This window comes from Saccostrea cucullata, unplaced genomic scaffold (assembly GCF_032062105.1).
Source record: "Saccostrea cucullata isolate Sc308-1 unplaced genomic scaffold, CSIRO_AGI_Scuc_v1 ctg861, whole genome shotgun sequence".
NCBI lineage: Eukaryota > Metazoa > Mollusca > Bivalvia > Ostreida > Ostreidae > Saccostrea > Saccostrea cuccullata.
This window is the reverse complement of record NW_026935377.1, coordinates 9224-35223: the sequence shown is the minus strand read 5'-3', so window position 1 is coordinate 35223 and position 26000 is coordinate 9224. Positions and strand designations below refer to the sequence as shown.

At 34.4% G+C, this 26000-nt stretch overlaps 3 protein-coding genes across 3 annotated transcripts; 2 read left to right on the top strand and 1 right to left on the bottom strand.

The window, feature by feature from the left end:
* Positions 1–504: 504 nt before the first annotated feature.
* Positions 505–5969, top strand: LOC134242599 (uncharacterized). The gene is made up of 4 exons (XM_062724700.1): positions 505–658; positions 749–1056; positions 1185–1282; positions 4200–5969. Exons 1-4 carry the CDS (start codon positions 549–551, stop codon positions 5436–5438), a joined length of 1755 nt encoding a protein of 584 aa, XP_062580684.1. The 5' UTR covers positions 505–548; the 3' UTR covers positions 5439–5969.
* A 5275-nt stretch (positions 5970–11244) lies between these two features.
* On the top strand, positions 11245–12774 carry LOC134242629 (collagen alpha-1(XII) chain-like). The gene is made up of 5 exons (XM_062724734.1): positions 11245–11254; positions 11426–11980; positions 12079–12144; positions 12223–12328; positions 12516–12774. The coding sequence occupies exons 1-5, from the start codon at positions 11245–11247 to the stop codon at positions 12733–12735; spliced, it is 957 nt and encodes a 318-aa protein (XP_062580718.1). The 3' UTR covers positions 12736–12774.
* Positions 12775–18012: 5238 nt separating this feature from the next.
* On the bottom strand, positions 18013–23847 carry LOC134242612 (uncharacterized). The gene has a single exon (XM_062724714.1). It carries the CDS (start codon positions 23845–23847, stop codon positions 18013–18015), a length of 5835 nt encoding a protein of 1944 aa, XP_062580698.1.
* Between the last annotated feature and the right edge of the window lie 2153 nt (positions 23848–26000).

Below are 26000 nucleotides of genomic sequence, written 5' to 3'. Positions count from 1 at the left end.
TCTAGAATGCGAGGAGCATTTTATTATGTGGGATTTTGTTGGACATTTTCCATCGGACTCAATTATAAGTGATTTTGATAGTAAAATTTGTGAATACATGTTTGCTATTCTTGAAATTTTGTTTGGAATGTGTTATTTATACCTGTCGGTGAACTAATTTTGTCCGGCGAGTGGTGTTCACCGGCGTGTGACGAGGTATTACAAGGTGTAAAATCTCGTGCGTGTTTGGTTTAAGTGTACAGTGAGTCTATGTATATTGAGAATTCGTGATATTTATTAGTGTAAGAAAAAAAAAATCTTTTTAAGTACAGAGGAGCATCATTTATCCGGACGCTTTGGTTCCTTGTCAATTTGACCGAATATGTGAAACATCCGGATATCTGAATTACCAATTAAACAAGACAATATAACATAAAAAAAATTCTGTTCTGCTGAAAAGTCGTCCGGATACTGAAGCATCCGGATATCTGGCGTCCGGATATCTGAAGGTCCACTGTATTGGGAATGTTTAAATATTATATTTTTGACGTTTTTAGAGCGAAGTAAGAATGGCTGTGGTGCTAAAACCCAGGCACAGTTTAATTGGGAAAAGTTTGGTGCCAGTAGTTTTGAAGTTAAAAGCTTCAGATGGTAATTCGGAGGATTTGACGTTGGCCAGGTGAGCAATATATTATAATGCATGCCTTCATGATATACATTAAAAAAAAAAAAAAAAAAAAAAAAATTAGGAATTTTTATGTGTTTACAGGTTGAAAAGAGGATATCCTTTAGAGGATTACTCATTGGTTGAACTCAGAACAGAGTTTGAAAAACTGACAGGAGAGTCAGTCAAGGATATTCTGATGTTGGCAGGAAAGGAGGATAATATTGAGACTGTAAGAATACTCACGAGTTATACTATTGAACATGCCAATACGGTTGGGGCTCCTAGGGGCCAGGTACTAGAGGCAACTGCTACTGCTTCTACCTCACGTGACAATGCTTCTGGCTCTTCAAGTAGTACGGTAACTGCCCAAAGGGATCAACCCTCGGGATCTTCGAGTGGTAACTCTCAAGGTATATCTTTATCTATCTGATTTTGTCGTGTTTATGTGATAAATAGGAATTTAATATGAGAACTGGTTTTATATTAAGTCAACAGGTTTTCTTATACATGTTTGAATGTATATATGACTTTTGTGTAGATATGGCTGGCAAGAAAGATGGAGAAGGACTGGAGGATCAGCTTAAGAGTATGAAAGAGGATCTTAAAGCGTTGAAGAGTAGACGAGATGACTTACAGGTAGATGATGCTCTGTCAAGTGTTAGAAGTCTAGCAAGTCGTCCAAATTTGACATCACATAATGTTTTGATGGCAGCGATTGAAACATTGATTGAAGTAGCTAATAAGGCAAATCACAAAGATGCTTCACTCTTTAGCAAATCGTATGCAATTTGTAAAAGGTATGAGGATAACGAAGATTTTTGTGGGTTGGTTTTAAAATTGTTTGGGACACAGGAGGATAAAAAGATAGCAGCAGTTGTAGCTGACTGGGCAAAATCTAAAAAGTACGAAGAATCTGAAAAAAGTAGGTTGAAGCAAAAAGAGAACGTAGCCTCATCGAGTAGTCCCTATCCTACTTTTGGCTTTAGTCCAGTTTACCCAAATCAGGTTCCTTATCAGCATATGATGTACCCTTATCCTCCTATGCACCAAGGGTATTATGGTCCAAGACCTCCAATGCGGTCTGCTTCTGTTAAGAAGGGGAAACAATCTAGTCCTGGTACTTGTTTTTATTGTAAGGAATTTGGGCATTTTGTTTCTGGCTGCCCGAAACTTGTTAATAATTCTAAAGTAATGTTTTCATTAAGTAGACAGTAAGACATCAATTTTTTGCCCAGGGGATTTTAATCCTTATTGGGAATTTATTTCTCAAACGGGTAAAGATTTGATGTCTCTCCTTTGTATATTTTATAGCTATTATTTTAATTTTTCAGGAGATAATTGATTTCAAGAGGCATAAGTTTTTTCCTAAGATTCCGGATTGGGAATTAGAGTCAAAATTTGATCCAATTGGTGCTACTGCTAGGAAGCGAAATGTTGTTTGGATTGATATCAAAGGAGAGACAGTCAAGTCTTTATCCCATATAACAGAAGCAGAGGATATTTTGTCACAGGATGATTTTGTTTTCAGTAATTTAGTTTTCAGAGATCCAAAATCTTTTGTAGCTGGTAGTCTTTCTCATAATGTATCAGAATGGAAACGATTAGGCACTCCTTCATTTATTCTTGATTGGATTGAGAATGGTGTTGATATTTTTCCTATGTTTAAACATTTTAAGGGTAATTTTAAAGGAAAATCTTACAATGCAGATCAACCAGTCCCATCATATTTCCCCAATGCTTTAAATTGTAAGGATCATACCCAATTTATTGTTAAGACCTTAGAGGAAAGAATAGAGAATGGGTCGCTTACAGTGTTAGGCAGGGTTGGGGAGGTAGAGCCACCTATCCTTGTTATGCCAATTACTATTGAACCATAAAAACCGAGAATGTGTCATGATGAGCGTTTTTTAAACCTCTGGATAAAAGATTTCCCATTTAAGTTAGACACTCTGAAAGAAGTTCCTAGGATGGTTGAGAAGGACATGTTCATGTCCTCATTAGATGATAAGTCTGGTTATGATCACATTTTACTAAAGCCTTCATGTAGGACTTATTTTGGAATTCAGTTTGGAGGATGGTATTTAGTTTACAATACTATCCCTTTTGGATTTAAGGCTAGTGCTTATATTTACCATACTACTGGTTATGTGCCAGTTGGATATTGTCGTGGTCTAGGTATACCAGCACTTCTTTATATAGATGATAGGTTGATAGGTGAATTTCAAGGTAAGGGGATTCAGGAAAGTGGTGTTTCTGCAGCTCGCAGGAGTTTGTATATTATGTGTCATATTCTTGTACGATTAGGCTATTTCTTGAATTTGGAAAAGTGTGTCTTGGTCCCATCTCAGAGCATAAAGTTTCTTGGGATGATTTGTGATTCCAGTGTTTTAGCTTTTAGGTTACCAGCTGATAAGAAGGCATCATTTTGTTCATTAAGAGATTCAATTCTTTGTGAAAAGACAGTTGATTTGAAAACGCTGCAGCGTTTTGCAGGAAAGTGCATTTCTATGGTTTTGGCAGTCCCTGCCGCTAGATTATTTTCAAGAGAGGTTAATAAGGCAATTAGTATTTTGAGTAGGAATAGTAAGAGTCTACACATATATAAGGAACTTAGGGAAGAATTGGAATTCTGGAATTTCTTAGATTCATGGCAAGGTGTTGCTTCCTGGAGAAAAGAACAACATCTGGCAAGGTGTTGCTACAAGTTGTCCTTGCAACAGATTCTTCTCTATATAGATGGGGTGCATGTTTGATTATTAAGGGGGATTTCCAAGAATTTGGAGATTTTTGGAGTGGTTGTGATCAAAGACCTATTCACGTGAAGGAGGCATCTGCATTACTATGTGCTTTACAGTGTGTTTGTTCTCAGATTGAAAATAGTAGAGTCGATGCATTTTGTGACAACCAAGCTGTTGTAGCTGCATGGAGTAATCAGGGTGGGAGGGACAGTTCACTTAATCAGGTCTTAAAAGAACTTTTTCACTTAGCTTGTCAGAAAAATTTTGACCTTCGTTTGAAATACATCCCAACAAAAGAAAATCCAGCAGATGAAGAGTCTAGGAAATTGTCAAGTTCAGATTCCATGCTAACTAAAGTAAAATGGGAAATTGTTGAGAATTTGTTTGGACCTCATTCTGTAGATCTTATGGCAGTTGATTCAAATGTAATGAAAGATAGGGATGGAAATCCTCTGCGACATTTTACTCCTTATCCTACAAAATTGTCAGCGGGCATTAATGTGTTCTCACAGGATTTGTCCTTTGAAAGGAATCCTTATGTGTTCCCCCCTTTTGGTCTCATTTTCCCTCTTTTAAAGTTTTTAAAAGAATCAAAAGTAGAGGGTGTGACTATTATTATTCCAGACATTTTACCTAGACCTGTTTGGTGGCCTCTTTATTTTTCTCATGTTAAAAGGTCAGAAATTTTGAGTGTACAAGGGGAGGTAAATGCATTATACTTTCCAGGGAAAAAAGGTTTTGCAGTTAATAGGGTAGGTCTGAAGTGGTCTTTAATTGTAGCACGTTTGTGTTTCAATTCTTAGAATATTTTGTAGGTATATACTCTTCAAGGCCAAGAAGATTTTACCTGTGGAGGTGGTCAAAAACATTCAGAGGGGGAAAAGATTTCTACCTTGGAATATTTAATGGAGAGACGATTAAGTTATTTGGATCATTTGGTAGATGATACGGCATATAGTCGCCAGAAATGTTCTTTAGAGAAGGAATTCACTTATTTTTTAAGAGAGTATAGAGATGGGAAAGGATTAGTAGATGCAAATCCTGAGGATATTCGTCATTTTCTTGTTCTAAAAGATAAGAAGGGGAAAACTCAGGTGCACGATATTAATTGTCAGTTCCTTGGGAAAAAGGGTTCATTTGCATGTGGTTGTCCTCACAGACTTGCAGTAGGCACAGTAAGGTCAATTTTAGGAAAACTAAAAACTATTTTTGCTTCTTATGGGAAAGGGTTTGATTGGGATAGTAGGTACAATATTGGTAACCCTGTATGTTGTTCAAGTGTTAAAAAATATGTAAAAGCGATACAGTTGGAACAATCTACGTCACATGTTTGTGTAAAACAAGCCAAGCCTTTGTTTATTAGGAAGCTTAAGGATATATCAAAATATATTGCAAGCCAGTTGGAAAACCCCGAATTGTCCCTTTCAAAACGTTATGTGTTACTTCGGGACCAGGCATTCTTCAAGATACAGTTTTTCTCAGGGGATAGGGCACATGATCTTGGTTTAAGTTTATCGCAGGAGGTTATCATTTTGGGAGATGGTAAGGGCCTTATGTTTTCTCATACAGTAGGGAAGACTTTAGGCACGGGAAAGGTAAATGAGTTTATGGTTCCTAGGGTTGAAGAAAGTTTGCTCTGTCCTGTGATGGCTTATAGATCCTATGTTGAGGGTTCTTTGGATATGGGTGTAAATTTGAAAACAGGTTATTTGTTCCGTACTCTTGATCCTTCAAAAGGTTCAGTCACTGACTACCCGGTATCCTCAAGTACTATGTTTGAACGTTTGAAAATTTATTTGTCAGTTCTGGGAATAGATGAAGGGGAAACTCCACATGGGATTAGAGGTGCTTGTGCAATTACTTTAGCAACTTCTGGTGCAGTGGCAGGGGAAGTAATGGAACATATTGGTTGGGCTACAAATTCCTCATATAAAAGATATAGTAGGGTGGGGAAAATGCTCGAAGGGGGTTCTGTGGGGAATATCATGACTAAGCTTGCGACAAGTGATTTTGACCAATCTGAGAGAGTATTTAAAAGTTTAATGGGTGAATAATCGTTTCCTCATATCTTACTTAGAGATGATTATTGTCATATTGCCTGCTTAGTGGTGAGCTAAATAAAGATGTTGTTTGCATTAAATTTTTGGCTGTTTTCTTTTGTTAATTTTGAGATATAGAGTTTCTTTAAGTATTGGGTGAGTATTGGGTAAGGCTGGAGAGTTGTTATGTAAACATGCTTAATAATTTATGAGGATAATTTGTCCAGTTTTCACTCTTTTACCCAATACTTAAAGAAACTTGGTCATATTGAGCATAGACTTTACTTAGAATATTTTTATATTCTAAGTTAAGTCTCGCGAGATGTGACTATATTTAAATCACTCGAGTGGCGGCTGTTGGGGGGGTTGCATGGAGAATGTTTTCCTGCATCCTGCGGAAATGAACGGGAAAAGGTTTTAGTCTGTTAACATGGTTGGAGAAAAAAAAAAAAAAAAAAAGTTATGCTCAATATTTACCAATGTTTTCACTCTTTTACCCAATACTTAAAGAAACTTGGTCATATTGAGCATAGACTTTACTTAGAATATTTTTATATATTGACGTCTTCTCCAGGAAAATATCTAATATGAAACAGACAAACATGGCAGTATTTTAATATACATGTATTCATCTCATAATTTAATGAAGGATTTTATTGTTTGCAATTATATGTTACCTTTCACTTGTTTTTACACGATTCTCTAAAGACTAAAAAAAAACTTAGTAATATGTAAAAGATTTAAAAGATAGAAGAGCAAGTGTAATGATACTTAAGAAAATTTGTTTTAAATGTTCTATGCACTGAAAGGTCTGTTTACAATGGATAAGTTTGGATCAGACTAATATGAGTACTAATATATATAAAATGCACATTTCTTACTCTGCTAGCTTAGATAATGAAAACAAGATCAAAATCGTTTTCAAGCATTCTACTCCTTGATCAAAACAATTTGAAAATAAGCAGAAAAACTTAACTGTTATAAATATTCGATTTTGACATTGTTTCAACACGAAGGGGAGATAATATTAATGAATTTGCATATCCCAGGCTTAGCCCCATGCATTGCTAATCCACACCGTGTTATTATGTTCCCCAAACGAAGTTGGGGAACATATTGTTTTTACTCTGTTTCTTATTATTATTATTATTATTTTTCTTCTCGGGAAAATTTTGTCCGCGAATGATCTTGTAAAGTACGCATCCGATTAAGGGGAAACCTTTTTAGGGTAAGTAGGCATGTTATGTAGATTTGCGGAACGAAGGTCATTTTGCGCGCACGTGCTTGCAAGAGCGCACACGTGCAACACGTGAAATGACCAATATACTTGAAATTGCCGTAACTTTTACATTTTTTGATGTAATGCTTTGATATTTAGAATATATAGACATATTATAAATGTAGATAAGATGACATTGTCAACATGCCGTTTTGCGCGCACGTGCTTGCAAGAGCGCGCACGTGCAACACATGAAATGGCCAATATAATGAATATAGCCGTAACTTTTCTATTTTTTGATGAAATCTTTTGAAATTTATAATATAAGGATATATTAGTAGTGCAGACAAGATGACATGGTCAAAATAGCAAGATCTCACGCGCATGCACGTGCGCTTCGTTCTGATTGGCTGAAAATAGAGTCTCAATATCTTTCTTGTTGTTTGACAAAATCCTTTGAAATTTTGAACATAGCCATGCATTAGGATATCCTACAACATGGCACATAGCAATTATCAGGAAAACACGTGCATGCACGTGCGCTGCAATCTGATTGGCTGAAAATTTAAATAGCTATAAGTCCCTTGATTTTCAACCAAATAGGATGGAATTTGGAACATAGATAGATATAATGGACTTCTACAAGAAGGTATGGTCACCATGCACATGCTTACACGTGCGTGTACGTGCACTGTAATTTGATTGGCTTAAACTTTAAACAGTTATAACTCCCTTGGTTTACAACCAAACGGGGTGGGATTTAGAACATAGATAGATGTAATGGACTTCTACAAGAAGGTATGGTCACCATGCTCATGTATGCACGTGCGTGCACGTGAAAAGAGTAAAATAAAAATACACTTGAATGAGCGTATTTTTTAATACTTTTGGATTAAATACTTTCATATCTAGTATATTAAAATATATAGATTGTGTAGACAAGATGATATGGTCATTACACACATGCATTCACATGCGCACGCCTGCAATGCTTAAATTTGAATGAACTTGGTACATTTCTGGGTAAACGTTGTAAAAGTCGCATAGAGTTTGTCCCATTTAATGAAGCTTACAGGGAATATGGCACCAAAAGGGAATTGGGGAGCGTTTGGGGAACATCTGTAACGGTCCCCGTTACAATTAGCACTAGTTACTACTGGAACTTTAATTTACAGTAATCCTCGCAATGAAATGATAAGTGGGTCATTGTTTCGCGTTAAACCTGTTAATTTTTAATCCATTATTGTTCACTGAAAATACAGATTGTACATGAACTGCACTTCAGTGCCAAAAGTCTTCTTTGTTAGCAACGATGATATAGTTTCTTTTCTTTTTTGATTGCCTAAGAAAAGTGTAATTGTCCGTTAAAACAATGAAAATCGGTTTTCTTTTTGTCATATTTTACCTTGTTGGAGTATGTGCCATATATAAAGGTAGGTCTGAAACAACTCTAATCAAAAATGCTCTTGGTTAGTCCTACCGCTACTCTTATAAGAAACACATTTGTTCCCTTTCATCTTTTTATACATTACTACAATGACTAAAATACTTCCATCCATCTGAATGATCTCTTACAAAGTATAATATGCTTTTATAACATCTAAGGACCATTACACAATAGAAAATCTTTAATATCAGTTTCAAAAAATGCTATTTGATCTAGATTTCTGAACAACTTAGATGTTTACCGACTATATTAGCACCTATAAAGTTAATCTCCTGAGTTGTAATTCTTTTTTACTACCATATGATGTTAATATACCGGTACATCCTTTCCTATTATCTAACCATTACAAGTCACCATTTGTGTCTTATCTTAGGCATGTAGGAGTTCATAACTGACCTGAGTGCACTTGAAAGCCTTTTGTATAAGAGTCAAAATGAAATATGAATAATACGAATAGCAATCATGATCAGAAGTCCATATTAACATTACAAAGTTTGAGCAGAACAAACACATGCCCAAAACATCAGAGATGGGATAAGGTGCCAGGGAGGAGTGAGCATCCCTTGTCAACCGGTCACATCCGTCGTGTGCTCCTTGTCATGATCGGGAAACAAAGGGAAAATCTGTCGTCAATTCAGTGTGTAAATAATGGCCAAACAATTAGTATGAAAAACGTCAGTCAGCATTTGACTCAATTATAAATTATATTTGTTGACAAGGTCATTGCATCGACCATAGACCTTACAAAATGATGACTTAAAAACAAAATTGCTGATATTCTTGTTTCATCAACATGTTTGAAAATAATTTACCGATTTTGAAATGGTACATACGTAAGGCATGCTCTTGCGTATCGAATCAACTGAGATATATAAACCCGTATGCAGGTGATGATGGTATATTGCTGTATAAGTAAGGGAAGTCGACGATTGAAAAGTCATCACGTTTATCATAAAGCTTGGTTATTAGATTACCATTTACGTTGTTTTCAAGTAAAATATAAAATATAAAACAGATGTGTCAGACTCTGTGGTCAGACTCTGAGGTATCTTTTATCTCAAGCTCACCAGGATATATCGTATCGACATATGTTATTCCAATAGACTGTCGAAAGACTTGGTATCCAAAAACCACATAGATATTGTCAATCAGAAACTAAAGCATCTTTTCGATGTCAATTTCAGAGTACTTGTGTGTGCAATCGAAATTTTTTTAACAAAATAGGTTCGCAAATGACAAATGACAAGGTAAGTAAATTTACGAGTTCCACTGTTATTGGAACAGCAGCAGTCAATGGTATCAAAAGCCTGGAGTTTAAATTCGCGGGGAATAGTTGTGTATAAAGTTGAAAAGTCGCAAGTTTTTAAGCTGTTGATTTTGGTAAAATCTTGTGATTTCAAATTTTCCAAAAGTTCCGTGGAATCTTTAAGTCAGACGTCTTCATGAAAGACGTCCATCAACATCAGACCTAATAATAGATTGTATTTGCCGATCAGACCATGCATTAGTTAAATTTGTCACATATTGCTTTTAAATGAAATATTGAAATCCCATTATCATAACCTACTTTGTCAATAACATACCTCGATTAAGGAATTGATCGTACTTACAACATGCTTTTGTGTATCGAATCAACCGGGAGATATGAACCCGACATCCAGCTACAGGAAACTGTTGATAGAAAAATTAAATAATATCTATCATAAAGTGTTGCTGTAAATTTGCCACCATGCAATGTCTTTTTCTCGTAATATACCCTGGAACCTTAACATGAAATAGGTATATATGTATCTGACAGTGGTGTTTTTTATTTCTAGTTCAAAGAGATGTTTTTGAATTATTTCGAAGCAGAATGTATATTCAATAACTTTTAAATACATAAAAAGATATATCGACAACGATTTAAAGCCGCTTGGTCCGATTCTAATCTCTAAAAAATATATTCTTTTTTCTTCTTGAAAAATAAGTGTCCATGAATTTTTTCTTTTTAAACATATCAAAATTCAAAAGTTAAAAAAATAATTTTTGTTAGGTCACACAAAAAATAATCCTTTGTTTACATTGCGTGAAATCACCTTCGAAAAATTAAATTTATCGCTTACATGTATAACTCATGAAGAACAAACCCGAGCATTTTTTCCACAACAAAGTGTACACGGGCAATATTCTAGCCCTCGTTACTAAACTCCCTTTATAAAAAATCTTTACAAATATCTGATTTTCCTTTTTTCTGTAAATATGCATATTAATATAAAAATTACTATGGATTATATTCAGTTAATTTCTTAATTTTTAAAAGATGTATCATGACTTAGGATTCTACTAATGGAAAAAAATACTCGGGTTTGAATTATCTTTATAATTAGATATAACCGATAAAAGTATTTTTTTTCAAAGGTGACTTCAAAACAGATCTTAACTTCCCGTCAGGAACTGCTGTTTGTCAACAAGCTTTTTGGTCTATGTTTTCCATGTAAGGATTGTTATAATAAACTATTAAATCAATCTTATAATTGATTTTTATATATTATCTATGTAATGACATACGTTTATTGTTTAAGATAATATGTGCCTGTTTCGGATGAAGCGGCTTTAACAATTAACACATTTTTATTCAAATAGCTAGAGTGATTTAATACATCTATTTCATTCATTTAAAAATTTCAAAAAAAAATTTTTAAAAATTTAAAAAAAACACTACAGAGTTTGATACATCTGTTTCATTTGTTTCATTTCTGGACATTTTGCTTGAGAAGAACATTGATGAGATGACACATTAACAACTAAACTTCATGATAACCAATCGTCAACGTTAAATCCTAAATTTTACTGTAAACAAACTTTTATTCGGGATTTTATTTCGCGATTTACCCGGGGAAACTAGTTTGCGATGATTAATTTTTGCGATTAAGCCTTTTTTTTTATTTTATGTAGCATTATACCATCAGCTGCATGTGGAGTCCATGCCTCCAAGTTGATTCATTACGCAAGAGCAAGTGCACTGTTAGAAACATTTCTTCATCAGGCAATCCGACATTCTCAAGTCGATACAATGAATGTGTTAGCAAATACATGTATATTCTATCGAATGTTGAGTGACTTTTTCATACAAATGGTTATGCCCTTGCTTCCACGTTGTTCCCGTTAACCCGATTATGTCAAAGAGTACTCAGTAAACTGACTGATCAACAAGGAAGTGCTGACCCTTCATGACTCCTGATTCTTATGTTTAAGAGGTTGTTTTCTCTGTACCCAATCTGTATTCATAATGGAGTTGTGGGCTTGTTAACTGTTTGTTACCTCCGTGTATTATCTTGAGTTTTTTTTTTTAATTAGATATCGTGTTAGTGATCGATACATCTGACAGTGTGGACGCAGCAGATCTAGGAGATGCCATTGATTTCATTTATAACGTCACAAAATGGATAAAAATAGGTCCCCAAGACATTCAGGTGGCCGTGGTAACTTACGCTAGTGACGTCAAAGAGCAGTTTGACTTGGATGACTATGTCGTTAATTCTACGTTACTTAGTGCCATTGAACGACTAAAAACGACTCTCAGGACTGGGGGAGGAACATACACGTTTGACGCCCTGACATACGTCAAAACTACGTCATTCCTGTCCATGCGTGGAGCCAGAAATAACTCCATGAAAGCCGTTCTAGTAATGACTGATGGACAATCAACAAATTATCCTCTGACTGTAAGAACAGCCAACGAGCTGAGGTCAGATTTAAATGCAGAAGTGTTTGCAATCGGGATCGGGGAGGATTCGAAAAGAAATCCTGAGATTCAGGGAATAGCGAGCGATCCCGACTCCTATTACGTGTATTATGTAGACTCCTTTGATTATCTCTGTAGTGTTGTACCGACCCTCGTACCAAAACTAGGTAAGACAAAAACTGAATAAAGGTAGAACTATAGACTGTATAGATTTCAGAGAGTTTAGGCACAATATTTAATGCAAGCTTGACATTGAAATATTTAGATCCCGATGCTGGTCAGGGAATCTCCACTTGCCCGACGGAACCAGAGGTGACGACCCCACAAATGGGTAAGTTAATTCATTTAAGCTTTTATTAATATAATTAATAATTCCCTTATTTGCTCATGTTCTTCATTTTACCTTCAGCTAAGGCTTCTTCGAATTCTGACGTCATCATTGCCACTGTTGTATTGGTTGCAGCTGCACTCCTAGCTGCCACTATCATATCCGCTGTTATCATTGAGAGATCCACGTAAGTATTCCCAGGCTCTTGTGACTCTAGCAAAATATGAAAAATGAAAATGAAACTAATTTGCCTTTCATTTGTTTTATTTACACATTTAATTAATTTAAGATATTTTTTTAAAATAAAATATTTACAACGTGTTTGAATCAAATTTGAGGAAAGTGAGGTGTTTTTTTTTTACTTTGATGGACAGGCGAGCTCCACCCTATTTGTCTCTTGAGAACCAGATCTCCACCATTGTTAACCAGTATGGAAACGCCCCTCTTGGGGAATCTCCTGCTAACTTCGACTCCACCCAGCTTTCCAGCACACCGGACCTGGGACCTCGCGAAATCAACCTGGATATAGTGTCCCCCACTGAACTCCCGCCTCGTCTGGATCCGCTCCCCATCAGGAATCTGGAACTACTTTGAAGACAAGAACGAGAAATGAAACAGGATTGTTATAGAAGAAATGAAAATAGCTCTTTGAACAACTTATGATTTTGTTCACAACACTGTCATTAATATTATTTACAATATGGGATAAAATCTAGCTCATCTGAATTCGAGAATCAATGACTTTTTTTATCAAAATGTTATTCTATGTAATTATCTGTCTGTCTTTCGGTTCCTTTATCTTTTACATTTTTCAATTTAGCTTTTAATCCAGAGCCACTGAACCAGTTTAGCAAATAACACAAACCATAATGTATAGAGGGTACTTATTTTTTCCACAAAAGAGTTTAAAGCCTCCTTCTAAAAGAGAAGGGGGTAAATATCACATAATGGACACATGCAGGTTGGATTCATTATTAGGAAATCGTTTTCTATGGACCAATGGATTAGATAGGACAGAACTCTTGTAAACTTGCTTTTTCGGTGTCGATTTTAATTTAAACCAGAAGTCTCTGTTGAGACTGTAGCTCTACTGGTTCATGCTTATAACAAAGGATGAAAAAAGAAGCCATTGCTATTAGACCAAAACTGTAGAAGGAGTAGAGTTTTACAGGAATTTCACACATTTCTATTTTTAGTAACAATGGCAACACTTTCATCAAAATCAAAAACCGATGAACTACTCTATATATCTTAGAGTAGTCTACTTGTGTGCTAAGTTATATTGCAATCAGACCAAAACTGTAGGAGGAGTACCATTTTAAAGGAATTTCACAGGAAATTCTTTTTTTAGTAACCATGGCAACACCGTTCATCGAAATCAAAATCTGATGCACTATTCTATGTATAATAGTGTAGACTACTTGTGTGCCAAGTTATATTGAAATCAGATCAAAATTATAGGAGGAGTAGAGTTTTAAAGGAATTTCACAGAAAATTATATTTTTATTAACCATGACAACACCATTCATTGAAATCAAAAAAGGATGCACTATTCTATGTATCTTTATGTAGTCTACTTGTGTGCCAAGTCATATTGAAATCAGATCAAAACTGTAGGAGGAGTAATGTTTTAAAGGATTTCACAAAAAATTCTATTTTTAGTAACCATGACAACATCGTTCATCGAAATAAAAATCCGATGCACTATTTTATGTATCTTTGTGTAGTCTACTTTTGTGCCAAGTTATATCGAAATCAGATCAAAACTGTAGGAGGAGTAGCATTTTAAAGGAATTTCACAGGAAATTCTATTTTTAGTAACCATGGCAACACTGTTCATCGAAATCAAAAGCCGATGCACTATTTTATGTATCTTAGTGTAGTCTACTTGTGTGCCAAGTTATATTGAAATCAGATCAAAATTGTAGGAATAGCGTTTTAAAGGAATTTCACAGAAAATTATATTTTTAGTAACCATGGCAACACCGGTCATCGAAATAAAAATCCGATGCACTATTTTATGTATCTTAGTGTAGTCTACTTGTGTGCCAAGTTATATTAAAATCAGACCAAAACTGTAGGAGGAGTAGCGTTTTGAAAAATTGTTTACAGACAGACGGACAGACAGACAGACAGACAGACGGACGGACGACGGACGCATTACTATCGCATAAGCTCTTCTGGTCTCTGACCAGTAGAGCTAAAAAATCAAGGCCTCCTAGTTTTGAGTAGGCTACTTTTGGCAATTCAAGGTTTTGTTGAAAGGTAGGGGGACTAGTGAGATAAAAGTTTACTATTCGATAATAATCTTTTAAAAAATCTTCAAAATAAACAAGAGGCCCACGGGCCTTATAGGTCACCTGAGTATCATGGAACAAGTCTTTCAACTGAGTAAAATCAAATGTGGAAGGAAGAAATATAACCATTTACCTCAGGAAACTTTAATTACAATAGAGTTATATGTAATGTACTAATTGCTTCATTTTCATGTAATAATTCTGTACCATTATCATATGCCATCAATGTACGAATTTCAGGGGTTTTTTTTGCAGAAGTATACCACATATTATAATGAAATATTCTTTGTTATGCAACTTCAATGCATTTGCAGTATGCAGATGTGGGACCCTTGAGTAACACTGACCTTGTACAAGTTAGAGAGTCCTTCCATCCATACTAAACAAGTTTTGTCACAACTGTAAACTTTTAGTGCCACATTAAAATTTCATATTCTAGAGTGACAAATTCTGCATTTGGTGGTTCTTATATATTAATGTTTCATTAATATATTATTGTTACTATGAGCACTTTTAAAAATAAACTCTGATATGTAGTAATCCTTAATGCCTTTCTTACAGTCTTTTAAACACACTGTAATAAAAAAATGACACTTTCATAAGAAGTCATATTAGATTTATTGGTATTTTAAATTAACTCGGTATAATAATGATTTTCATGCATTAATCAATGGAATTATTTATCATATATAACATCAGATTTTGAAAAGAAAGCATCATGAGAAAACATCTTATATCGTAGTATCTATAATTATACAACAGCTTAAATTAAAATATTACACAATTATACTCAACATAAAAATTCAAAGTAAGGGAAATTAAAAAAAAAAAAAAAGACACTGCAAAGCAGACCATTCCTTCGCAAAATAGATCATCAATGTAGATTATAAATAACTGCTTTATTTACAAACTAAATGCATGTTTCTATAAACATGTAACTAGAACAATGATTGACTTTTAAATTGCGACCAATAATGACTAAAAGAATTAAGTTGTATTTATTGATTTAGCATTGCATTTATTTAGAAAGCTTGGTGAACAATTCATTTATATATTATTTACTTTGTTCAATTTTCAAACAATATGAAAATACCTTATTGGTCTACTTTTTGAAATTTTACCACCAAGCATATACTATGTTTGAAGCAATCTTCACTTTATTTCTGTATCATCTGAAAGAAGCAAGGTTTACCTCCCTTTACGGGCTGGCCATTGACCCCCTCTTTCTATGCTACTTACCTTTAAAAAGTGAATGCTTCATGTCTTTGGTGATTTCAGACAGTTAGAGCATAAGAATAGATAATGTGAAATTATGGTAGCATGAACATGTTTTTTTTTTTTCATGTACCTGAATTTGTCCACCAAGCATAAATTGTATATACATACTTTTTAAAATTTGCACAAATACATGTAGTAAAAATTGAACCATAAAAAATATCCTAAACTTTTTACAACATGATCAAGAATGTAATGAACAAATGAATACAATATGGCAAGAACGACAGAAATAAATTAAATACACAATTTTAATCATTCATCTCCAAAGCATTTTGAAACAATGCAGCTAGCACCTTTTAAACTCAGAGTATCTATGATTACAATTTAATTAAAATATCTACATAATGAAAATTGATATCTATTAAGGGATATATTTCAAGGAAATTTAGCTGTATTCAGTGGACTTGTAGAGAACAACTTTTTTAATCTTACATTACGAAAGCGAAAAGAAAGATTAAAAGTTGTTTACAAAGACCTGAATACATTTATCAACACTTTTTTTTTTTTTTTTTTTTAGAAAAATAAATCTTAAGATCATAAGATACCAAAAATCCAGAGAAATGGGGTTTTATTATATATACTACATGAAGTAGTCTCTTGAATTGTGTTGTCTGTAGATTCCAATTAATTTTGTTGAGGTAAATGATGGTAACTTAAAGAATTCTAGATTTATGAGGGGGATATCTATTTCTTTATGTTTTTGCATAAAATTTAAATATACATAAAGAATATGTTTTAGCAATAAGTCTGTACAAAGTGTTTTATATGATTAGTCTTAATATAATTATGACAACAGATTATAATGAGTTTCACATTTGACGTAGCAAATTAAGGAAGACAGTCTTTTCATAAACAGAGTGTAGATAACAGTTTCACATGTAACACAGGAGCCAGTCCGTTCAGAAATGGAATGTAATTGGTTTAACAGTTTCATATTTAACACAGTAGATTGTCTTTTCAGAAATGGAATGTTGGTTTTTAAATTTCACATGCAACACAGGAAATAGTCTTTTCTATAAACAGAATGTTGATATAACAGTACATGAACTAGTCTTTTCACATCACACGGGCAACTGTACTGTTTATAATGTCTTTGAAGATCCCCTTTTGACAATGGGTTGTATAATAACTACAGTAATTTCTGTGTATAACAAAAAATTCTTTCATTCAAATACATACTTAAATTCTAATACATACTTAAATTCAATACATATGCATCACTCACCATAAGAAAATCTACTATTTAAGAAATCAGTGTTAATTTAAATGCCCATGAGAATTGAAATATGAATTTTATAATTATTATACATGTACATGCATTAATTACGAAAACAGATACAGTGTACAAAGTACTTTACAAACACAAAAACATTAAAAGCCCTCTATACATTGCGCATGTTGCACACTAAAAAGTTCTGATTTTGTGGCAATCTGTCCTTTGATCTAGACAAAATAAAATGATTACTGAAATGTATAGTGTATCGACAGTATCAGTTAATCTGTGAGTGTGATTCACAACACTTTAATAGGCAAATTAAATTAAATTAAATTGTATTCGAAAATATTCAAATGCTATTTGATTGTATTATTTCATCCAGACCTAATAGATCAAGTCTAATTTAAAAGGCATGGTCACTAAAAGCATGTTATAAAAATATCTTAATATTTGATCAAATCAAATCTTGCAGATATACACCAGTACAATAATTCATTATAATAATTTCATATATTTCAATTTTAAAAAAAAGAACATGCATAATTACATTCAATTCATAAATGACTTGGATGTTTAGTTCAATAATTACAAAAGTATACAAATTTACATATTGTGTTATAACACAAAAATCTACATATTTCTGTTTACAGAAAACAATGCTGTGATGAAATTTGAATTGTCACATGTACTATACAAAATAAAGGCAGCCAAACTGTTTGACCTGTTTTTTTGAAAGTGTGCAAACATTACATACATATTAAACTAATTTAATCTCATGGGCATTCAATTTTTAAACACCATTTTGTCCCAATAACTTCGCAATAAGGAAATTTATGTATTAAAATTTTAAAATTATACACTACATGTACATATGTACTTTTTAAAAAAATACTGGGGAGTTATTGGGACATTATAGGGTAGATGATGAGTGGCAACCCTTGATTTTGCCTAACCACTCTTGGCAGTTTGTAAATATTTAGCTTCCAATGGAAACTAAATATTTACATACTGCCTGTGTTGTGCTCTAGAGGGTTAATTTTAATACTGGAAAATACAAATGCAGGTATATCATTAGGTAACTTAAGCATTATTTGCAGCACAATAAATCATATTATGGTCAGACCAATAAGCTTGAAGGACATCTGTTTGTATATCAGTAAAGTTGGTAAATATTAGGTCTAACTGTGTCTTGTTTTTTGTTGTTACCTTGTTTATCACTTGCTCACAACCAAAGTTTTCTTTCATAAAGTTTAGGAATTGTCCATACTGACCAGAATTCAGATCCAAATTACAATCTCCCATTATCACAATTTTTTCATCTTTGTTAACAAATGGAAGCAACCTGTTCTTCAAGGTATCGTAAAAATGTTGAAGAGTACAAGAAGGCTGCTTATATAATACTACACACTTTATTGGAGTATTTGATGGCATAATGGAAATTATGGAAAATTCAACAGACTTGGAAGTGAAGGAGTTGTATGTCAAACACTGTAAATGATTCCTCAAATATATGACAATGCCATGATGTGATCTGGTATGGGAAATGTTTGCATCATTTCTGAACATTGTAAAACCCTCCAAAGTGAAGTCTTCATCAGAATCTGCTTCACAAAGCCAAAATTCAGCTATACCAATAACATCTGCAGCTAAAACACTTGGTTCTGACTGTATATCAAAGAAGTGTTTGTGTAGAGACCTTGCATTGTTGAACAAAAATTTGAGATCTTTGCATACTGAGTAAAGTGGTATGTATGAGAGCTGCAATCTATTATCTCTCAATCTTTCCATCTCTTTATCAACATTTTCATCTTTTGAAAGACTTTTTTCATTGAAATCCAGAATGAATAGACCATCAAGTGACCTTACTCTTGAAAGTGCAACATAATGTATGTGAGGAATTTTTCGCTGCTTTGTCTGTGCTAAGCTGATCACTGCCTTTGAAAGAGTTGCTCCTTGTGCTTTGTGAATTGTTTTTCCAGCTGAGGGTTGGAGTGGAAATTGAACTCTTTCATAGGTCTTCCTGTTATAAACAAATGTTCTTTTAGCTTCAAATATGGGAGTCCATGTAGTGTTCACATTTGTGCTAAACAAATGGTTGTACTGATGTCTTCTTGATATACCTATACTGGAGTCAGCAAACAGAACCCATACTATGGCAGGTCTTAATTGTGATTGTCTATATTCAATGTATTTCACAACACATGAAGCACCATTTGTCAATCCATCTGTAACATCAAGATTCACTGATATGTCATAGAGCATATCCACAGCAATAACAAGATTTGTTCTTAATTGTCCAGTAGATGCTGGGCTTTCTGGCAAATTTTGAACTAGTTTCAATTTTACTGATGCAGAAAGTTTTGTCTGTGATAACACATCTGTGTCTGCTCTTACATTTACTTTAACTGTTGAAAGGTTTTCTATCAAATTGTTATTAAAACCATCGACAAACTTGTTCTCAATAAACAGATGAGGTGCCTGTTTAGGATAGATTTCAGAATCTTGTCTAATAATGCGTTGAGAAATTAGTTCTTTGTCTTCATCTGTCATCTTGTTTTCACGAAGTCTATTCAACATTTCAGCAAATCTGAGGTCATCCTTTTGTCTCATAATTTCAGTTAGTTCATGCATGTGAAAATGCTCATGCCACAAATTTTTTGCTAAACTCTGACCAGGATTAGAAAGGTCATTGAAAATCCACTTGTCTCCAACAGGTGGCAACTGATACAAATCACCTACAGCTATGATGCTAATACCACCAAAGTCTTGTTTTCTACCAGTAAGTTGTTGGAGTCTATCATTTATGAATGTCAGCATATTATTTCCGACCATTGAAATTTCATCTATTATCACAACTGACAAATTCCGGTACTTTGTCCTAAATGAGTTCAATTCATCTGCACCCATGTGCTGCTGCGTTTGATACATTTTCCTGTGAAATGCTGATGCAATTGTAGTCCCTTTGATGTTGTATGCAGCTTTGCCAGTGTGAGCACAAAGTAATATTCTAATATCATCTGGATTTTCTCCTTCTTTTGAGTAAAGTATTCTGTGCAATGTTTGAAAAATGGCATCAATAACCACAGATTTTCCTGCACCCGCTCCACCAGTAAGAAAAGCATATAATGGTTCATCTCTGTTTTGAATCCAGTTTGTCACATGATTGTAAAATTCTCTCTGCTTTTTATTCAGTGATTGCAGAAGTTTATAATACTGCTCATCAGGAATGCGGACAGCACTCATTTCTGTTTCAGTTACTTTTGAGGACAAACCCAGGTCTGGACCTATATCAAAATCTCTATGTTGAACAGTATCAGGATCAAAATGAACAAATTCCTCGGATGGTTCAGAACCTATTTCTGCATCTTCGGCCTCAGCATGCTCTGTATTTGGTGCTACTGTCTCCAGATCATCAAGATCTTCTTCAGCTTGAAGTCGAGCTTGTTCTAATTCATCCACAAAATGCTCATACTGCCTTTGCTTCATTTGTATTATACTTGCTTTTTGCATGTAATGCTGTTCATAAGTTTTACAATTACCAAAAAGATCAGTATTCTCATTTCTCCATGGCAGAAAGAGAAGAAGTCTTTCTCTGTGATACTGTTCAGAATTTGTTTTTTGGCTGTACCCTACATATCTAATAACCCGTTTGTTTTTTCGTCTTCTGATCTTAATCCCATTTTTCAAATGAACTAAAACATCCTGATCAGAAAAGATGTTCTCTTGAGAATCTTCTTCAGGGTCATCGTCATTCACTTCCTCTTGCACATCTTTTTCCATTTCTTTTGGAAAAGTGACTTCCAACTCAGAAACAACATCAGCTAAGCACCAATTTTCTAGTTGCTTTGGTCTTCTTGCATATCTCTGTATCATACCATCTGACTTAATGTCAGTCGAGTCTTTTGGTAACTCATTCAATTCATCTTGATGTTTGAGTAAGAAAACTCTGTCTTCAGGTGGTGAGGTATTTATGAAAACAACCTCTCTACTAGCTTGTGTAAGTGGCATTTGAAGGATCAAATAACTTGCTTCTTGTGCACTGACCTCAACAAAGTTTAAGAACTTGTTTCCAATATGTCGAACTTGTCGTTTAAGATCCATATTTCCCTCTGCAGCCTCTTGAGATGCCTTATCAAGCATAGCACTTATTCCTCTCTGAGATTTGCTGATGTAAGCAACAATGTATGTGGCACAGGCATAAGGATCAAGTACAAACTGTATATCCAAGTTGGCATTCCAAGCCTTGAGCACTGATGTATTGTAGTAATTCACTCTCATTTCAGATGGACTTCTCCTTAGAAACACTTTGGGACCTTTTAGGGATGCTCGAATACATTTTATATACTCATCCTCACACATTTCTACTACAGTCTGTAAGAATGACTCGTAGTCTAAACTACAACCATCTTTGTAATCATTCATTTTCTTTTGAATATCAGAATACAACTTTCTATAATGCTCAACATCAACATCCAAGGGTTCAAGAAGCATGGTTTTGGGCAAAGGTGGCAAAGGAAATCCAAATCTGCAAACAGATTTACCCCCTTTTTTACAAGTCTTTGAGTGTTTATGCACTTGAAGCTCTACCAGGCGCTTTATTTGAGAATCATTTTCCTGTAAACCACATGTGACATACTTATCTACATATGCTTCAATTTCCTCATTGCTATTTTCTTTGTGCTTTGGAGCATCACTTGTCCATACCAGCATATGAATATGTGGTGAACCTCGATTCTGGAATTCTACCCTTCGAAACACATCAGTGACAACACCTAGAGGATTGTGAGGACTCTTAAGAACAGTATTGATGAAAAGTTGAACTCTGTTGTCAAAGAATCTTGCACACGTCACTGGATCTTGTTTAACTAGTTTTGATTTATCATTCCAATTCAAATCCTCTAGTTCTTCTTGTGACAGGGTTTTTCCATCTAGTGTTGCCAATGTTTTAAGCAGATCTTGCCATCTTGTATCCGCTGATGAAAGAGAAATAAACCAAGTTGGAAGACCCAACTGCCTTATCATGGCAAATACATCCTTTTTCTTAGATGACAGATATGCAGGAGAATTTCGAAGTGTTCTGAATATGTAATACCCTTCATTTAATCTTACAATTTTTTCTGCAGAGGCTGGATTTAAAACTTGTTCTGCAGTGATTTTCTTACCCTCTGATTTACATCTTCTCAGCGCCAAGTTAACTTTGTCACTAACTTGCTTAATTTGAATTTTCTTCAATTTAAAAAAGATGTTAGGTACAGATTGTGCTGCTCGTCGATCAACACTGCGCAACTCCCATTTTGCAATATCACTGTAGTGTACTGGAACTTCTCTTTCTTCACTTTCAACTCTGCGTTGACCACAAAATATTGTCGGAAAACAGAGATATTCTGCATCTTTATCTGTAAATAAACTTATTGGTTTTTGGTTTTCTCCAGGAGCAAACACATAGAGTTTATTTGTATCAATGTCTGCTTCATCTACAAGTGTATCAGAATTGCCTTGAATACAGTCATCTGAAGTAACTTCACAAAAACCATCATCATTACCTTCAATTTCTCGATCATCACTATCATTTAAAGATCCTATCAGTTCTTGTACTGTTTCCTCATTACTTTTTTCTATTTCATCTTTCCAAGAATGGTCTATCACTATACCTGAATTCTTATACAATTCAGAATTTTTCATAAGCCATTGTAAAGCTGTTATTACAACTTTTGGTCGAACATTTTCTGTGAAGCATGCTGACTTGTGAGATAATCTCTTCTTTAGTTTTACAGCTATAGTTACATGCTCATCGATTTGTCGTGGAAGGGCATTTACAGTGGGCTGAATATCAACTGGTACATTTACAACATTTCCTTTGACTGACATCTGACCTCCTCTTGGTAATTCTCTTATTTGCATAAATGGTATTCGTTGAGATATTAATCTCTCTTCCAGTGGATGTAAATTCAAAGCATCTGGTTTCTCAGGCCATTTCATTCCATTTTTTACTGAAAGCTTTGGAATTTTCTCATCTTTCAGAGCTGAACAACAGGTTAAACATAGCCATTCTATGTCATTCACAGATCTAAATCCAGTGCACATGCTTTTACTACTTGCACTTAGACAAGTTGAATCTAATTTTACAACACTTTTCAAAAACCAAGTCTGATGACAACATGTGCACACATAAATCGGACCAATTTTCACTTGTTCATGGAATTTCTCTATGCAATCTTCTAAAGAATTCCCATGACACCTTTTCTTAACCAATTTGTTTTCATTATCTTTGAATTCTGTATCAAGCCGTTTTTTAGCTTTAGAAACTCTTTCATTCTCTCTTTCTTTTTCTCGGTAATTTCTTCTACTTTTCTGTTTAGAGAGTCGTTCCTTCTCCAACTGCTCTACATTATCTCTTTTCCTTTTTTTTGCCTCCCTTTCTTTTAAACAAAATTCTGTATCAAGTCTTGCTTTAGTTTTACTTTTGGATGTACTTTCTCTGTCCTTCTGTTTGGTCTCTGGATTTTCTCTATTTTTTTGTTTAGAGGCTAGTTCTTTCTCTTTATATTCTTTACTCTGTCTTGCTTTGGTCAAACTTCTAAGGTTACTTTCTCTGTCTTTCTGCTTTCTCTCTGGATTTTCTCTGTTTTTTTGTTTAGAGGCTAGTTCTTTCTCTTTATATTCTTTACTCTGTCTTGCTTTGGTCAAACTTCTAAGGTTACTTTCTCTGTCTTTCTGCTTTCTCTCTGGATTTTCTCTGTGTTTTTGTTTAGAGGCTAGTTCTTTCTCTTTATATTCTTTACTCTGTCTTGCTTTGGTCATACTTCTAAGGTTACTTTCCCTGTCTGTCTGCTTTCTCTCTGGATTTTCTCTGACAATTTTTTTTGAGGCAAGTTCTTTCTCTTTAAATTCTTTACTCTGTCTTGCTTTGGTCATACTTCTAAGGTTACTTTCTCTGTCTTTCTGCTTTCTCTCTGGATTTTCTCTATTTTTTTGTTTAGAGGCAAGTTCTTTCTCTTTAAATTCTTTTCTCTGTCTTGCTTTGGTCATACTTCTAAGGTTACTTTCTCTGTCTTTCTGCTTTCTCTCTGGATTTTCTCTATTTTTTTGTTTAGAGGCTAGTTCTTTCTCTTTAAATTCTTTACTCTGTCTTGCTTTGGTCATACTTCTAAGGTTACTTTCCCTGTCCTTCTGTTTTATCAGTGAGTTTTCTCTTCTTTTTCGCATATAATTTCTCATATATTCATTTCGATTTTCTTGTGATGAATCAGAAGTGATACATTTTCTTGACATATTCTCTTGGAACTCAAAGTACTTATCAATTAAAGATCTTTTAAATTTGCTTCCGGAATTGGATTCACTTGTTATTTTTGTTACAGACACTGGCTGAATCTCAAACTGGCTTATCATTGATATATTACAACTTTGATAAAATGCAAACATGTAGTTCACGAGTTGATCGATATCACTAAAAGTGATTTTAACAGCCCTACCATCTGCAGATGAAAGACCGTCCTCTCCATGGGAATGAGAATCAAAAAATACAGGACAGTTCTTGTCATTGACATATATTGCTGAGCAAAGTCCTCCAACTATAATTAATCCTTGATTGAATCGTCTAAAGAGTAGCTCAATACCTGCCTTCAAATTATTACTTTGGCACGAGTGGTCCCAATCTATATGAGTTACTGTTCCATAGATCTCTTCATGATAGCATATATCATACTGGTTATCATTGACAAAGACAGACTTGGGAAGTTCTTGAAATTGTAGCATTTTTGATACAAATTGAACAGTTGACTGTAATTCTGCAAGTCTGACTCGATATAAATCATCCGCAGCAAAGAGCACTTCATCAAGTTCTGCTGAAGTAGATGCACTTTGCAAAATGATTGACATCAAAGCATTGCATGTGCACTGAACTCCTCGTGAAAAAGGTGGAAATAAACTACTAGCTTGATTAATCGTTGCAAATAATTTTGTCACAGGCAAGTTTTTGTTAATGAAAGACAAACATGAAGTCTGTTCAGGGCAAGACCCAGAAGACAAATTTGCATTGCTAATACATGTAGTACCCAAAGGCATATTGGCAGAGTTTGTAGTGCCCGAAGGCGAATTTGCACTGTTACTGGTGCCCGAAGGCAATTTTGCACTGTTACTGGTGCCCGAAGGCGAATTTGCACTGTTTCTGGTGCCCGAAGGCGAATTTGCACTGTATCTGGTGCCCGAAGGCGAATTTGCACTGTATCTGGCGCCCGAAGGCAAATCAAGTACTCTTTTTAAGGAGGCAGTATCCCCCCAGTCTTCAGCACTATTTTTTACGTGGCTAGTATCCACGAGTCTGAAAGGTCCGTCGATTGTTGCGTCAATTGTTGGGTCTTTTGTACTATTTTTTACGTGGCTAGTATCCACGAGTCTATTGTCACTGTTGCCACGTCTCTGGTTCCCCATCTTCACCAGTCCCATCCTCCAGTTCTTTTTGCGAGGCATCTTCAAAATATACAAAAACAATTCAATCAGTATTACTATTCCTTCAGAAATACTTGCTTAAATAATATCAATCATATCTCTAAAATAATAAATAAAATTAAACCTGGGCCTAGGATAGGACTTGAGTTGAGAGTTGAAGTTCTGAAATCAAATTTAAAATATGTCCCTATGCATCTGTAAACTTATCTGATTTGTTTTTAATTCAGACTCCTTATTCTATAGACACGTCATTCACCTATAATATATGAATCCTAATTTATACAGAAAACGAGAAATTTATTAGATATCAAAATAGCCCCGGCTGAATTTTTCAAAGGTAATCATGAATATTTTATGGATCTAAGAGAGGAAAGAAATTCTAAAACATTTTTATTGCAAATGTAATTGCTCATTATATTTTTCATAAATCAACGAAGGTGCAGCCGAATAAAAAAAAACAAACAGACTAAATATACAGACCAGACAGGAATTAAGAACTTTTTCTGTTTCTGTCAGTGACCTTGAACTGCGTAAATGACCCTGGTTCAAAGTCATGGTACAACCTCAGGTCATAAGCAATGTTTCTGTGAAGAAGTAGATTCAATTTTTTTCATAATAAA